The sequence below is a fragment of the Natator depressus genome, chromosome 28, assembly GCF_965152275.1.
Source record: "Natator depressus isolate rNatDep1 chromosome 28, rNatDep2.hap1, whole genome shotgun sequence".
In the NCBI taxonomy this organism is placed as follows: Eukaryota; Metazoa; Chordata; order Testudines; family Cheloniidae; genus Natator; species Natator depressus.
In genome coordinates this window covers 12,892,767-12,907,400 of record NC_134261.1, presented here as the reverse complement: position 1 = coordinate 12,907,400, position 14,634 = coordinate 12,892,767, and the positions used below count along the sequence as shown (strand labels likewise).

General features: G+C 51.5%; 2 protein-coding genes across 3 annotated transcripts in view; one reads left to right on the top strand and one right to left on the bottom strand.

The window, feature by feature from the left end:
• The window catches only part of LOC141978936 (zinc finger protein 19-like), a 31,037-nt gene extending 23,393 nt beyond the window's left edge, over positions 1–7,644 (bottom strand). Inside the window, exons 1-5 of the mRNA XM_074941337.1 lie at positions 7,553–7,644; positions 6,359–6,903; positions 2,816–2,904; positions 2,005–2,131; positions 738–894 (exon numbers count right to left, since the gene is read on the bottom strand). Of these exons, the coding sequence (XP_074797438.1) occupies positions 779–894; positions 2,005–2,131; positions 2,816–2,857 (285 nt within the window). The 5' untranslated portion in view covers positions 2,858–2,904; positions 6,359–6,903; positions 7,553–7,644 and the 3' untranslated portion in view covers positions 738–778. The remainder of the gene's footprint in view (positions 1–737; positions 895–2,004; positions 2,132–2,815; positions 2,905–6,358; positions 6,904–7,552) is intronic.
• A 46-nt stretch (positions 7,645–7,690) lies between these two features.
• LOC141978908 (uncharacterized) overlaps positions 7,691–14,634 on the top strand; it is a 31,480-nt gene continuing 24,536 nt past the window's right edge. For both annotated transcript variants that reach the window (XM_074941276.1, XM_074941275.1), the window contains exon 1: positions 7,691–7,744. The gene's annotated coding sequence lies outside the window, so the exon portion shown is untranslated. The remainder of the gene's footprint in view (positions 7,745–14,634) is intronic.

Genomic DNA, 14,634 nt, shown 5'->3' with positions numbered 1-14,634 from the left:
AGAAGAAGTGGGACTGCTAAACACTGAAGATGGAGTGGAGGTTAAGGATAATCTAGGCATGGCCCAATATCTAAACAAATACTTTGCCTCATTCTTTAATAAGGCTAATGAGGATCTTAGGGATAATGGTAGCATGACAAATGGGAATGAGGATATGGAGGTAGATATTACCATATCTGAGGTAGAAGTGAAACTCGAACAGTTTAATGGGACTAAATTGGGGGGCCCAGATAATCTTCATCCAAGAATATTAAAAGAATTGGGACATGAAATTGCAAGCCCATTAGCAAGAATTTTTAATGAATCTGTAAACTCAGGGGTTGTACCGTATGACTGGAGAATTGCTAACATAGTTCCTATTTTTAAGAAAGGGGAAAAAAGTGATCCTGGTAACTACAGGCCTGTTAGTTTGACATCTGTAGTATGAGGCAAAGGACACTGCCCAACGCACGATGGGGTTGGATTTTGCTTCTGGTTGCATGCTTTTGCCTGCTACTGCCCCAGCTCAGACCCTAGTGCAACCCCACCTCCAACCTGCTGACAAATCGCCCAGACCTTGTCTGCAGCCACACACATGCAGGAGCAGCTTCCTTGCATCCTTGATTATCCTTAGGAGTGAGATATCAGCTGCAATCACTACTGCATGTGGAGAACGGTGCCGGTATTCAGTACAATAGCCCTATGCACTTATACCCCAGGGCTGTCTCCCCCTTTCCCACACCTCAGGCCTTACTTACCGTGGCTCTGTGACTCCCAAGGGAAAGTGAGACAGCTGTGCTTATAGCTGGTTTGGCTCAAGGCGCGTAAGTGAGCTGACAATAGCAGATCTGTCCATTGTTCGTTTCTTAAGCAGATGTAGCCTTGAGGGTCTCTTCACGCACAGCAGTGGTGCAGCTTGGCCAGATAAGAAGGAGAAAGAAGAGGACTAAAGGAGACACTTCCCAGGAGGTGGTGCAAGCCTCTGGTGCTTTGGATTGTGAGCAGACAGCTTGGAGGGTGGCAATCAAAGACAAAATTCAGAGGGAGAGTGAGGACAGGTAGCATGGGCAGGAGGAGATGATAACGCTGCTCAGGGAGCAGACATGCTGCAACCTCAGACTGAACACATCCGCGCTTGCCTCCCCCTGAGCCCATGGAGAACCACACTCCAGGACCTCCCTACACCCCTTCCCCCGACCCACACAACACTATCCATGTATCTTCTGGGGCCGCAGCAGTACCCCAAGCACTCCACCCCGCAGGTGATTACACACAATGACACCTGCACATACACCCAGCTGTGCGAGCCATGTTGGCATACATGCTTGTGAATCCCTTGTTCCTTCTCCTTTATAGATACTTTCCCCTGTATGTATGAAATTTACCTCTGCACTGGGATTATTTAGTCTGCAGAAGGGAAGAATGAGGGGGGATTTGATAGCTGCTTTCAACTACCTGAAAGGGGGTTCCAAAGAGGATGGATCTAGACTGTTCTCAGTGGTAGCAGGTGACAGAACAAGGAGTAATGGTCTCAAGTTGCAGTGGGAGGGGGGGGCCTAGGTTGGATATTAGGAAAAGCTTTTTCACTAGGACAGTGATGAAGCACTGGAATGCGTTACCCAGGGAGGTGGTGGAATCTCCTTCCTTAGAAGTTTTTAAGGTCAGGCTTGACAAAGCCCTGGCTGGGATGATTTAGTTGGGGATCGGTCCTGCTTTGAGCAGGGGGTTGGACTAGATACCTCCTGAGGTCCCTTCCAACCCTGATCTTCTATGATTGTATGATTCTATTATTCTAACCCCAGTTTTACCTTAGCAAAGAAAAGATATTTGACATTGTGCTAAACTGCTCCGGTGCTCTGTTCCCAAAGTGTTCTGTAGCAGGGGAGGGCAGAGGGCTAGTGTGCGTCCCACTGGCATGTTGGGGTGTTGCTGAAACTGGGCAGAGTTAAGGTTACACTGTGGGGGTGACGTGAACCTTAACTCTTCATTTCCCCTTCTAAGAACCGAGGGGACAGGAACCCTTACCCAGCGAGGTCACATTCTCATAGGTCTCCTGCATGACGTCTCTGTAGAGGGCTCTCTGTGCGGGGTCCAGCAGAGCCCACTCTTCCCTGGTGAAATACACACCCACCTCCTCGAAGGTCACCGGCCCCTGAAAGAGCAAGAGTCCAACACTCAGGACCTGCTGCCCCACTCACAGCCCCATTATTCGTGGGGGAAAGGAGCCAATCAAATGGGGCTCTGGGAGGCTCACAGTCAACAGAGTCCCACCCCCACCCCACTCAGAGCACCCTGGAAACACCAGAGAAAGAGGAAAAAGAGAGAGGCCCCTTGTTTCTCCCAGCAGATCCATCACACACCTACTAGCCAGGGACTGATACAGGAAATGGAGCCCCTAGTTGGTTCAGGGAGAGCTCCCTGGTAGGAACCCCAACACCCTCCTCATTGTGAGGAGCTGCGGGGAGGGGAAGCTCCCTGAGCCTCACTGCTGGGTGCCCCCTTCATCTCTCATAGCAGAAGCTGGTTATTCGGGTCAGGCTCCAACACTGGAATCTGGCCAGTTTTCCTAGCCCCATCTAGGTGGGTTGTTTCCTTTTCCACAGATTAGGGGATTTCCACCTCCAGACCCCATGGGTCTGTTCCTGGAATTTAAGCCACATATTAAACAAGTCCTGGCAGGTTTGCCACACCCTGGCCTCCTCCCTTTCTCCACCTGTGTATTTCCTGCCCCGCTCCAACCTCCAAACCAGACTGTGCAAACCTTCCCATCTCCCGTGTATTTGCTGTCCCTCTCCCTCCTGCAGGAACCCACCAGCCACCCCCCGATAATCCCTACCTGAACTGGCTCCACTGCAGCCATTTCTCTCCCCTGTCCCATGGGAGGACGGGATCAGCTGGAGCGAAACGTGGGCGTCATTCTGCAGCCTGGCAGGGCGAGAAGGGCAGTTGTGGAGGTTTAGGAACGGGCTTTAGTTCATTTCACATCACGATTCCCCCAGGCCCTTTCCCTGCAGACAGGCATCCTAGATTCTGCCATGCTGGGAAAATGCTTGATCTCTTTATTGCAGTGTAGACCTGGCCCCTCCTGCCAGGCTAAGCCCACAGAGAGATTTTTAAGCCTCCTCAGTAAAAAAGACTCTGAATAGAAAGCTAGAAAAAAGCAGAACCAAAGGAGGGATGCTTCTTTAAACAGGAGAAGGGAAGGCCTGGAGGGTCCAAAATAGGTAAGCAATTTCCATGCCCTGTCACTAGCAAATAATGGCCACCATGGATCCACCCCAGAGGTGGCTGCATCTTAGCACTGTGGGAAGCAACCCCTCATGGACAGCATTTGTCATGGGGTTTGGGATACTTCTGGACCCACACTGCACTCAGAGAGACCTCCTCATCCCGTGCCAGCTGGAGGAAAGAAAAGGGTCCAGCCAACTCTCCTGTTAGCAGCTGGGAGTCACTGCTCCCCCAGAGAGGGGAGGCCTCTGGCTTCTATGTGTATTAAATATGTGGCTGTTCTCTTTCATTGGCAAACATTTTAACAGAACTAAGGGCGGAAACAAATGATTCTCAGAGGAGAGGGGAAAGAGGAGCATTGGGCAGTTTAACCCCCTGCAACCTCCAGGATGGGAAATAACTCAGGGCAACAGGTTTCCTCCAAAAAAGGAGATGTTGCTGGGATTTATAAACATAGGGAACCCCTCTTTCACCGTGCCTCAGTGGGTCACAACTGAGAATACCAAATTCAGGACAAATTGCTGAGAAATAGGGCAGACACACCCCAAAACTGGTGGTTATTCTTCTACAAGATGTACCAAACCAGCAACAAAAGTAAACTTCTGTGTCACCACACTGGGTAACAAGAAGTCAGAATTGCAGCCTCCTTAGGCATTCCAGTCCTGGATTCAACACCCAGACACTAGACTTAATGAGTGGATATTTAAGACCAATTTAATCAACTAAAGGGTTCTTCTGAACCCAAAGGACCAGCCATGTACCCAGGTTAACATAGAACTCAGATCTTACCCAATAATCACGCTGTTGCCAGTGATTTAGTATCTAATATCTAAATGTCTATTTATAAGAGAAAGAAAGAAAGGTGAGAGTTAAAATTGGTTAAAGGAATCAAATTCATACAATAATTGCAAAGTTTTTGGATCAGGTTTGAAGTAATAATGGCATAAATTGCTGGCTCGGTCCCTTGGTTAGAATGCTCCCTTTAGTAGAAGTCCATAGTCCAGAGATCAGAGCAGAAAAGTTTGCTGAAATATACATCTAACAAGATCAAGTTTAGGGTCACATGGTTTAGCTGCATGCATGCTTCGCTGAGCCATAGAGGCCATTACCCATACCCTAGCTAGAAAGTTCACAAGAAAAAAGCTTCCACTAGATGGAAGAAGCCTGTTGTCCATTGTGAGTTAAGTGTTCTTTGATGGCCCATCAACACGCTGGCTAAATACCTTGAGGGTGTTACCCCAGGAGCAAACAGTTGAAATACGGGTACATGGTTAATATTTATAACTTCAAATACAAAAATGATGCATGCATACAAATCTCATAATTATATTCAGCAAATCATAACTTTCCCATTGACACCTTACATGACATATTTTAATCATATAACGTCCCCTCCCGCCCCAAACTTGAGAGGATTTTTAATGGACATTTGATGAAAACACAAAGGGGGAACACCTGAGATTTGAGATCAACGTCCAGAAAGGAAAGAGGAAAGGTCTGGGAACCTGAGGAATTTTGCATTCATTTTTGCAAATTAATTACAGAGGAGAGTGGAAAATCTGTGGGATTTTAGGAGAGTTGTTGCTGGCAGAAAATGGCCATCCCATCCCCACCACAGAGGCAGTCATATTTTGGGGGATGACTCAGGGTAATCACTTCCCACCTCAATAAGAAAAAAAAATGGCTGCAGATAAAACGGTGGGGAACCCCTCCCCCACCCCCAAATCTGAGGAGCTTTAAAAATTGACATTTGAGACTGATGGCGGGAACAGGGGCAAAATCAGAGGAAACTAGAGATTTGATCATTTGAGAGGAAAGGGGAGAAATCTGTATGGATTTTATAGCCATAGGGGATCAGGAGAGAGCAAAGGGGAAGAGCTAGAGAGAATTTGTATCACTGTGTGAAAGGGAAATGGAAAGGATGCAGTGAGCTCACACACAAACCCCCCCACCACACACACACACACAAAGCCCCGCACCCCACCCCACCCCTGGAATTTCCTGGCTGCACAGAGACAGTTCAATCCCCACCTGTCCCACTGACCTCCCCCCCCTTGCAACTCCGGCTTCTCCCCTCCTGACACCCCCACCTCCCCCTACACCAAAGGGGAACCCCCCGCTGGCACCCCGAATCCCAGCCGTGCCGGGGGGCAGATCCTGGCGGCAGCTCCAGTGGGGCTGAGGCAGCTCCGGGGCTTCTCCCTGGTTCCCTGGGGCAGAGAGTCACTTTCCTGCCCCCAGCGGTCCCCCCTGGTCTCTCACTCACCAGGGGGCTCCGGCACGGGGGCTGGTGCAGGCAGAGCCGGGGGCTGCTCCTGGGTGGAGAACCCCCACCCCCAGCCGGGCACAGAAGGGTTAATGATGCCCCCTGCCCCCCCCCCAGCACAAAGCCCGGGGAGCATCAGCTGCTCCAGCCCGGGCTCCCGGATCACATCCAGCCCGGGCTCCCGGATCACAGCAGAGCCAGCAGCAGCAGCCTCTGGTCTGGGCCAGGAGCTGCCCCGTGTCTGGGCTCTGGGCTCTGTTCTCCCGGCTGCAGGGTGAAAATTGCTTAATTTGCTCCTTAGGCTGCACTGAGCCTGGAGAGGGGCAAAATCAGGGAGGCGCTGGAGCTGAGCCCAGGGGCGAGGCACTTGCAAAGGGTAAAACCCCAGCCCAGGCAGGGGCAGAAGGGGGGGAACAGTTACCCCCATGGACTGAGACCCCAGTCTGGGGGACAGGACGGTCGCAGCGCGGGCTTCCCAGGGCTGGGGACTTAAGGGCCCTCGTCACTGCAGCTCCTCTCTGCCTGCTGTCACCGACCGAGGGGCTGTCGGAGACTTGGTTCAGTGAAATACTTTAAAAAACCCCCCTCCTCAGAAACAAAGAATCCCTGATCAATTGATACGACTGCCTAAAGTTTCCTAGCAGTTCGCAAATTTGTCTTCGCTGCTGCTGGGATTCCCTGAATGACTCTCCCTTCCCCTGCATGCATCCGATGAAGTGGGCTGTAGCTCACGAAAGCTTACGCTCAAATAAATCGGTTAGTCTCTAAGATGCCACAAGTCCTCCTGTTCTTTTTGCGGATACAGACTAACATGGCTGCTCCTCTGAAATCTCCCTTCCTGGTGACCCATTTTAAATATCCACTTGCTACTTTTTAATTGATTACCTTTTAAAAGGTTATTTTCATTAGTCTTGGCAAGGCGGGCCCGTTCTGTGCGTCAGCCTGTGGGCACAGGCTCCATCACTGTGGCAGGCAGGCTCAGTGAGGTCGGGGATGCAGCTGTCCTGGGAAGGAAGCTGTGGCAGGCCTCAGAGTTTGCTCGGCTTCATTCTCTGTGTTCAGAGGCAATTCCTGGCCCGGAGTAGCTTCCTGGGACCCCGGCACTGCTGTGAGCTATTTCTGGAAGGGGGTGTGTGTCCGTGAGCTGTGTTTGCCTCTGTTCCAGGGCTGGCATGTTTGTGTAAAGAAAGCAGATCACACTTCGAGTTTGCCCAAAATCTGTGCACAGATTTCTCCTCCCCGGGAAGCCACGGAGCTGCAGGACAAAGGCCATCTCATATGATCCGAGAGCACGATGGCAATACAATACTAATGGTGTCTTCGGCTGCTATCCGAACGGCGCCCAGGAGCGTGTGAGTTTCCCCACGGAGTTCATTGACACGGTTCCGGCCCTTGGAAGCAGACAGACTAACTGCAGCCACGACCCAATCCTAGGAGTAACAAAGGGGCAGGGTGGGGAGGGACAGCAGCAATGAGTTTCTGCCGTTCTCAGCCAGGCTGGTCACTGGCATGAAGGAGACACCCGGGTGGGTTCCCTTGGATATTAGCAAACACTATTTCATGAGGAGGGTGGTGAGGCCCTGGAATGGGTTCCCGAGGGAGGTGGTAGAATCTCCTTCCTTAGGGGTTTTTAAGGCCCGGCTTGACAAAGCCCTGGCTGGGATGATTTAGTTGGGGTTGGCCCTGCTTTGAGCAGGGGGTTGGACTAGATACCTCCTGAGGTCCCTTCCAACCCTGATCTTCTATGATCTGTGACTTGCTAGACACTGGGGGATTTTCCCAGAGCTCAGGAGGAATCAGCCGGGGGGGGGGGAGGGATGCAGGGAAAGGAGCTGGGAAAACTCTCTCCCCACTTATGTCCCCTTCGGCCATTTGCCCGCCCTCTGTCTTTCCAGCCCTTTCCCCTCTTCCCTCCCCCTCTGGCAGAGACTTGGTCACTTGCCTATAGGGTGACCGGACAGCAAGTGTGAAAAATCGGGACAGGGCATGGGGGTGGGGGGTAATAGGAGCCTATATAAGAAAAGCCCCAAATATCAGGACTGTACCTATAAAATCGGGACATCTGGTCCCCCTACTTGCCTGTCCGGGGGGCACTCGCTCTCCCCTCGCCGGAGAGGCTCCTGCGAGCTGACAGGAGGGGCAGTCGGTGCAGGGGTCTGGGGCTGGCAGACAGGAGCCAGCCCCAGCCCCAGCCGGCGCTGCAGCCCGGGTCGGAGTCTGCAGGACACAGGAAGGGGCTGGGAGCGGTGGGAGCCGGCAGGAAGGAGGCAGGTAGGAATCAGGCTCAGAGAACAAAGCCCAGAGACCGGACCCGAGGCAGCTCCGGGGCGTGGGAAAATCCCAGGCGCTGCGGAGACCCGGGAGCCCGGGGCTGGAGCCGCTGCTGCTCCCCGCACCCCAATGGGGTCTGTGCGGGGGGGAGCCCCTCATTAACCCCTCCCTGCCCGGCCGGGGGACTTTCTCCAGCTGGGACCTGAGCCAGGGACTGCAGGTCAGTGAGGGAGACCTTTGCGGGGGGGTAGCTTCCCCCTTTTCTCTCAATATTGACGTGTAATGTAGTCCCCTCCCCGGATTTTGCCCCTTTTTCACGCTGATTCTCCAAATGTCCATTGAAAATCAGGTCAGATGTGTGTGTGTGGGGGGGGTCCCACCTGCTAGACCCTCTGCCCGGAACCACCTGTCTCCATCCTCCAGCCCTTCCCCTGGGAAAGCCAAATGACTGCCCCCCCTCCCCCGCTGCCTCGTGACTGTCCGGCAAAAGTGGGGGGGGAGGGGGTCCTCGCTTCCTGTTATGTATTGAACCTGGCTGTGTAACCCCCCCTCCGGCTTCCCCACTTTCCCCTCCTATCACTGACTGTCAGTGCAAAGTCCCCGCAGAGCTTCTCTTATCTTAGCAAAGATGGGGCTTTTGCCCCCTTTTCTCCTCCTTTCTAAAATACTGATCGTCATGCTTTCAACTCCCTGAAAGGGGGTTCCTAAGAGGATGGAGCTAGACTGGTCTCAACCGTGGCGGATGACAGAACAAGGAGTAATGGTCTCAAGTTGCAGTGGGGGAGGTTTAGGTTGGATATTAGGAAAAACCTTTTCACGAGGAGGGTGGTGAAGACTGGAATGGGTTCCCTAGGGAGGTGGTGGAATCTCCTTCCTTAGAAGTTTTTAAGGTCAGGCTTGACAAAACCCTGGCTGGGATGATTTAGTTGGGGATCGGTCCTGCTTTGAGCAGAGGGTTGGACTAGACACCTCCTGAGGTCCCTTCCCACCCTGATCGTCTATGGTTCTTTGATTCTATGCTTGAAAATCTCCCCCCATTTTCTCTCTAGTGATCCAGGTCTGATCCGTTATCCCCCAGATGTCCCAACTAATTATTGGATGTTCACATCAAAGCTCAAATGTTGCCCTTTAATCCGATTCTTGACTGTGGAGTGATATAAAATCATTGCAAGTTTTGCCTCTTTTCTCTCGACTTACCAAAAAATGTATGTGAAATCTGCTCACATTTTACCCCTTTCCCTTGTATCAACTATTGGTCCAAAATTCCTCTGATGTTGCCACTTTCGTGAAATTGGTGACAAAGGATCTCAAATTCCTTATATTTGTCTCCTTTTTTATTAATCACTAAACCCAGACTTGAAATTTCAGATTTTACTGTGTCCCATGCAGTGATCAAAGATTGATTTGAAAAAGGCCTCTCCGATGAAGTGAGCTGTAGCTCACAAAAGCTTATGCTCAAATAAATTGGTTCGTCTCTAAGGTGCCACAAGTCCTCCTTTTCTTTTTGCGGATACAGACTAACACGGCTGCTACTCTGAAACCTCTCAGGTGTGGAGCGTTCCCCAGGTTGTTTTTAATGGCAGCCTTTTCTCTGTTTTGGAGGGAACCTGTTGCCTGAGTCATTCTTCATACTGGAGGTTGCAGGGGGATAAATGGCCCTCACTCACCTTCTCTGATCAGACTCAGGGGTCCATCCAGGCTGATACCCTCTCTCTGAGAGAAGCCAGTGCCAGAAACAGCCAAGGAAACTGTAACCCTTCCCCCACCCGCTGCGCACGGACCCTTATCATACAGTATTAATTGGGAATTTTCCCCTTGCACGCCAGCCCAAGAGCAGTTTGTGACCTGAAGCAAGAGCGTAGCCATCCCTTTTATTTTCATTGTCAATGCAGATGCTAATATTCCTTCTAGCAGGCCAGAATATGCACCATGGCAGAGATCTCTGCCCCCCTCCCTGCTGTGAGAAAAGTTACAGGTTACTGATGGGGAAACCGAGGCACAAAGTGAGTAAGGGACTTGCTGAAATTCCCACAGGCTGCGTTGGAGCTGGGAGAGAACACAGGGCCTTAGAAATGCCTTAACCAAATCACTGCCTCGGTTACTATCCAACTGCCCTGACCTAGAACCCAGGAGTCCTGGCTCCCAGCCTCCATCCCGCCACCCCCATTCTAACCTGTTAAATCCCACTCCTTTCACCAAGCAGCACATTCAAGAATTAAGGCGATACTTCAAAAGGATTTGTAATCAGTCAATAGCGGCTAATGTTGATTTCGCAGTACGCACACAAACAAAAAGCCCATTTTGATTATAATAATCTAAAGTTACCGAGAGGCAAAGTAAGAGGCAAATGCTGTTTGAGAAGGTCTTAGATTGATTTAATGATATTTACTTTTGTACATTTGTTGACGGTTTGTATCTGAGCAGTTATAAAACTGTAACTTGAATCTTTTGGGGGGAGGGATAGCTCAGTGGTTTGCACATTGGCCTGCTAAACCCAGGGTTGTGAGTTCAATCCTTGAGGGGGCCCTTTAGGGATCTGGGGCAAAAACTGGGGACTGGTCCTGCTTTGAGCAGAGGGTTGGACTAGATGACCTCCTGAGGTCCCTTCCAACCCTGATATTCTATGAAATATATGGAAATTGTCCAGCTCCACCCCCCGCCCAAATTCCCCACAACTGGGAACATTTAAATCCATACAATTGGAAAGGCTTCAATAAACCCCAATCTCTGTCAAAATGATTTTTAAAAAAACAAAATTCTGCCAAGTCTACTTAAAAGCAATCCCAACATGCTAGGGAATCAAAATACCCGCAAAAGACACCCCAACCACCTTACCTGTGCCCTCTAGTGACCCCAGGCCATAGCTGCAGTGTTAGGATCAAAGCATTTTAACATGTGGGATCCCACACTCGATTAAAGTGATTTGTAAAGACACAGGCGATCTTTCCCCTCGGGGTGCCACCTGCACGGGGTTGTTCCTTTTATTGTTAATTCCCTGAAGTGAGTCGATAAATAAAATTCTGTCTGTCTGTCCCTTTCAGATTTCAGGCGTGGGTCTATTATTTTGCACGTAGGGCCAGGTCCTGGGAGAGACGGAGCCTGGACTTTCTTTTAACTTGAGGTTCATCAGCAGCTTCCACAATTTGGCCCCTAGTATTTGCATTTCCCCCGTCCTGTTTAAAAAGTCCTGGGAAGTGGGGAGGGGCAGGTGCTCTCTGCAGGGTCTGCAGCTGAGTCCCTTAGGTCGTGAAAGCCCAGCAAAGGGAAGGCAGGGATTGGTGGGTCTCTGGGGATTTAATAGTAAACGTGCCAATGTCATAGTTCTTAATGAACTTTCATCTGACGATTCCCAGAACACACTCATCGACCCTGGCCAGCCCCAGGAGTCCAGGGAGGGAATATGACTAACCTCCTTTGGCCAGCGGGGACCCTAAGGCACAAGGAGCTTTCCGTGGCTGACTTGCAGTCACCCAGAGTGAAATTCACTTCACGGGGTAAATCCCGAGTCACTGGGCTGTGCAGGTGAAATTCCAGGTTGGGGAGGTGAGTTCCAGGCATCGAACCCCAGCACAACTCCCGCCCTCATCCCAGTCACTTGCCTTTCCTTGCAGTGATGGCTGCAGCCCCTCTGCCCCACTTGGTGCTACCAGAGCCCCCTGCCATGGGGCACAGAGGAGGCAGAGTCCCTGCCGCAGAGCTGCTTCTCCTCCCCACAGCCCCCATGCTGGGCCATGGTTGTGTGTAAGCGGGGAAGTTTACTCTGAGTCTCCAGGCTGGGGGTGGGCTTCACCCCCAAGAGAGAGACAGGGACAGACCAGGAACTCACACTTCTGTGGCCCATTCCCTGTCCCGACCCCACACCCAGTCTCCAGACAGAGCCAAGAGGTGGGGAAGGGCCCTCGGGAGTTGGCTGCTCCCTCCCCCGGCTGCTGTGAGAGGAACGCAGTGTCCCCTCGCACAGCACTCCCACAGCCTGGGGCAGATGGGAAATGCAGTTTCCTCGGGGGCTTGAAAAATATTTGGCCTGGAGCCCGGAGCTCTGTCTCACCTTCATGGCTGGTCCATGTCTAAGCATGGCTGTGATCTGCCGTGGGGCAATGCAGTGGAGAGTCTGGGAGGGTATAACCCCTTTGCCTATGTCAGGGTTCCCTCCCCACTCTGAACTCTAGGGTACAGATGTGGGGACCTGCATGAAAGACCCCCTAAGCTTATTTCTACCAGCTTAGCTAGAAAATTCCCCAAGGCACAAACTCTTTGCCCTTGGAGGGTATGCTGCCACCACCAAGTGATTTAACAAAGAATCAGGGACAGGACCACTTGGAGTTCCTATTCCCCCCAAAATATCTCCCCAAGCCCTTACACCCCCTTTCCTGGGGAGGCTTGAGAATAATATCCTAACCCATTGGTTACAAAGTGAGCACAGACCCAAACCCCTGGGTCTTAGGATAATAGAGAAATCAGTCAGGTTCTTAAAAGAAACAGAACATTAATTAAAGAAAAGGTAAAAGAATCACCTCGTAAAATCAGGATGGTACATACTTTACAGAATAACAAAAGACTCAAAAACACAGAGGATTTCCCCTCGAGGCAAAACTTAAAGTTACAAAAACAGGGATAAACCTCCCTCTTAGCACAGGGAAAATTCACAAGCTAAAACAAAAGATAACCGAACGCATTTCTTTCCTATTACTTACTATTTCTGCAAGACTAGATGCTTAGTTCAGATATAGCTTAGGGAGATGTATTTTTCCCTGCCCTGTTTCCTGGCTGGCTCCAAGAGACACAGACAAAAAACCTTCCCCCATGGCTTTGAAGGTATCTTCTCCCCTTATTGGTCCTTTGGGTCAGGTGCCAACCAAGTTATCTGAGCTTCTTAACCCTTTACAGGGTAAAAAGGGATCTTCTGCTACCCTTAGCTGTATGTTTATGACAGCCTATTTATTTCTCTTCCTGCCTTTGCCCGTTTCTCTTTCCTTTCCCCTTTGAACCCTTCCCATGTGTGCCCGCAATGGCAGCAGTGCGGGCATGCACAGACCCATGGGGGTCAGAGACGGGCTGGGGAGGGGCTATTCGCACCGGGCGCGAGTGCTCTTCAAAGAGGCACTGCTGCTCGCTCCACTGGGATCTGGGAACACAGGCTGAACAGCTGCTGCTCCCCAGCGGGGCCAAATGAGTGACCATTTCTCGCTTCCCCTCCTCTGATTTTTCCCCATTTTCCTTCCAGTACTCCAGTGCCAATTTAAGATCCCCTTGCATTTGGGGCGTTTGCCCACCCATTTTATCTGCAGCAATTTGTCCAGGAGTAGGTGGGAAATTTTGTTTTTGCCCTGAGTCATTTCCCCAATGGGAAGAGAGCTAGTGTGTGAAGCTTGTGAGAGCCATGTCTGCCTCTGGGGTGGTGGTGGGGGCTATTCTGTACCAGGAACAGGGCATGGAAGGGGCACAGGAGGGGAAGGGAGGAGCAGGTGTCCCCCCTGGATACTGCCCAGCCCCAAGTAACCCAAGTCCCAGCTGCTGTCCCCCCTACCGTGACCCAATTCTGTTCTATTCCAACTACCAGCTGCCAGTCATCTCCTGCTGCTCTGGCCCCGCTGCCAGGGAACCTCCCAGCTCCAATCCTGTTCCTTTGCCTGTGACAATTGCCTTGTTCAGGGCTTTGCTACCTGGGTGAGTGGCAGATGGGAGTGGGAATCCATCCGTTCCTGCTTCGTTACAGAACAGTCATCTGTTCACTGACCCCTTCATTAATGCAGAGTTAAGGTTGCCCAGTGGTACCTTGGGCCCTTCTAGAAGGTCGAGTTCAGCAAAACTCAAAACTAGGAAATACGGAGCTCTGGTACACACCTACGTAACCTTAACTCTGCCCCCTGGAGCTGGCAACAGCCACTGGGCGTTCTCTGCCTGCAGTCCAGCTGCTCTTCTCACTCTGTTAGGTGTGGCTGCACTGAAAGGTAGAGGGGTTAGTTGGAGCAGCTTGGTAGAGTTGTGAGGTAATGAAATCTGGGCATTAATTTGAGGAGTGTCACAGAACCGTGACTGTGATATGAGGAGATCTGGATTTGAGGTCGTCATCTCCTCCTCCCCCCCCACCGCATGGGTATGATCAAAGGAAAGAGGGGTCTGTGCACCTTGAGGTGCCAATCTGCATCATGTCCGCACTGAATTGTGTCAGTAGTGGGTCGCAGGGGTGGTCTTGCCGTGGGGATTGTCAGCAGTGAGGGGGGGATAGGAGCCGTCTGTGTGCTTTTTCACTAGGAGGGTGGTGAAACACTGGAATGCGTTACCTAGGGAGGTGGTGGAATCTCCTTCCTTAGATATTTTTAAGGTCAGGCTTGACAAAGCCCTGGCTGGGATGATTTAATTGGGGATTGGTCCTGCTTTGAGCAGGGGGTTGGACTAGACACCTCCTGAGGTCCCTTCCAACCCTGATCTTCTATGATACCTGCTCTCTCCTTCCTTGTGCGGCTGCGTACATAGATCCCAGGCAGGAGCTTACTGGAGGGTCGCATGCTACCCTGGTTATGTAGCCCAAGCTACAGGTCCCACACCCCCATTTCCAGCTGGGACTCCTGCCTCTGCTTTAGCCAGGTTTCCCAAGGCCCACCTAGTCTATCCTTCCACCTAGCCAGGCCCCCTGCCCCACGTAGGGGTGACATGTACCTTAACTACTCATTTCCTGGGTTTCAGAGGATTGAATTTGTTACCTTCTGTCCACCTACACACGTCCCCAGTCTCAGCTCCCATGGGGCCAAGGAGAGGGGATCAAACGCCTGCAGATGGACAGCGCCTCCCTGACTTCAGCTCACATGGGGGTGGGGGGCACAGAGAGAGCTGCTCGCACTGTCCCAAGAAGGACAGAGTCCCTGAGATCTCAGGACAGAGAGGGGGCA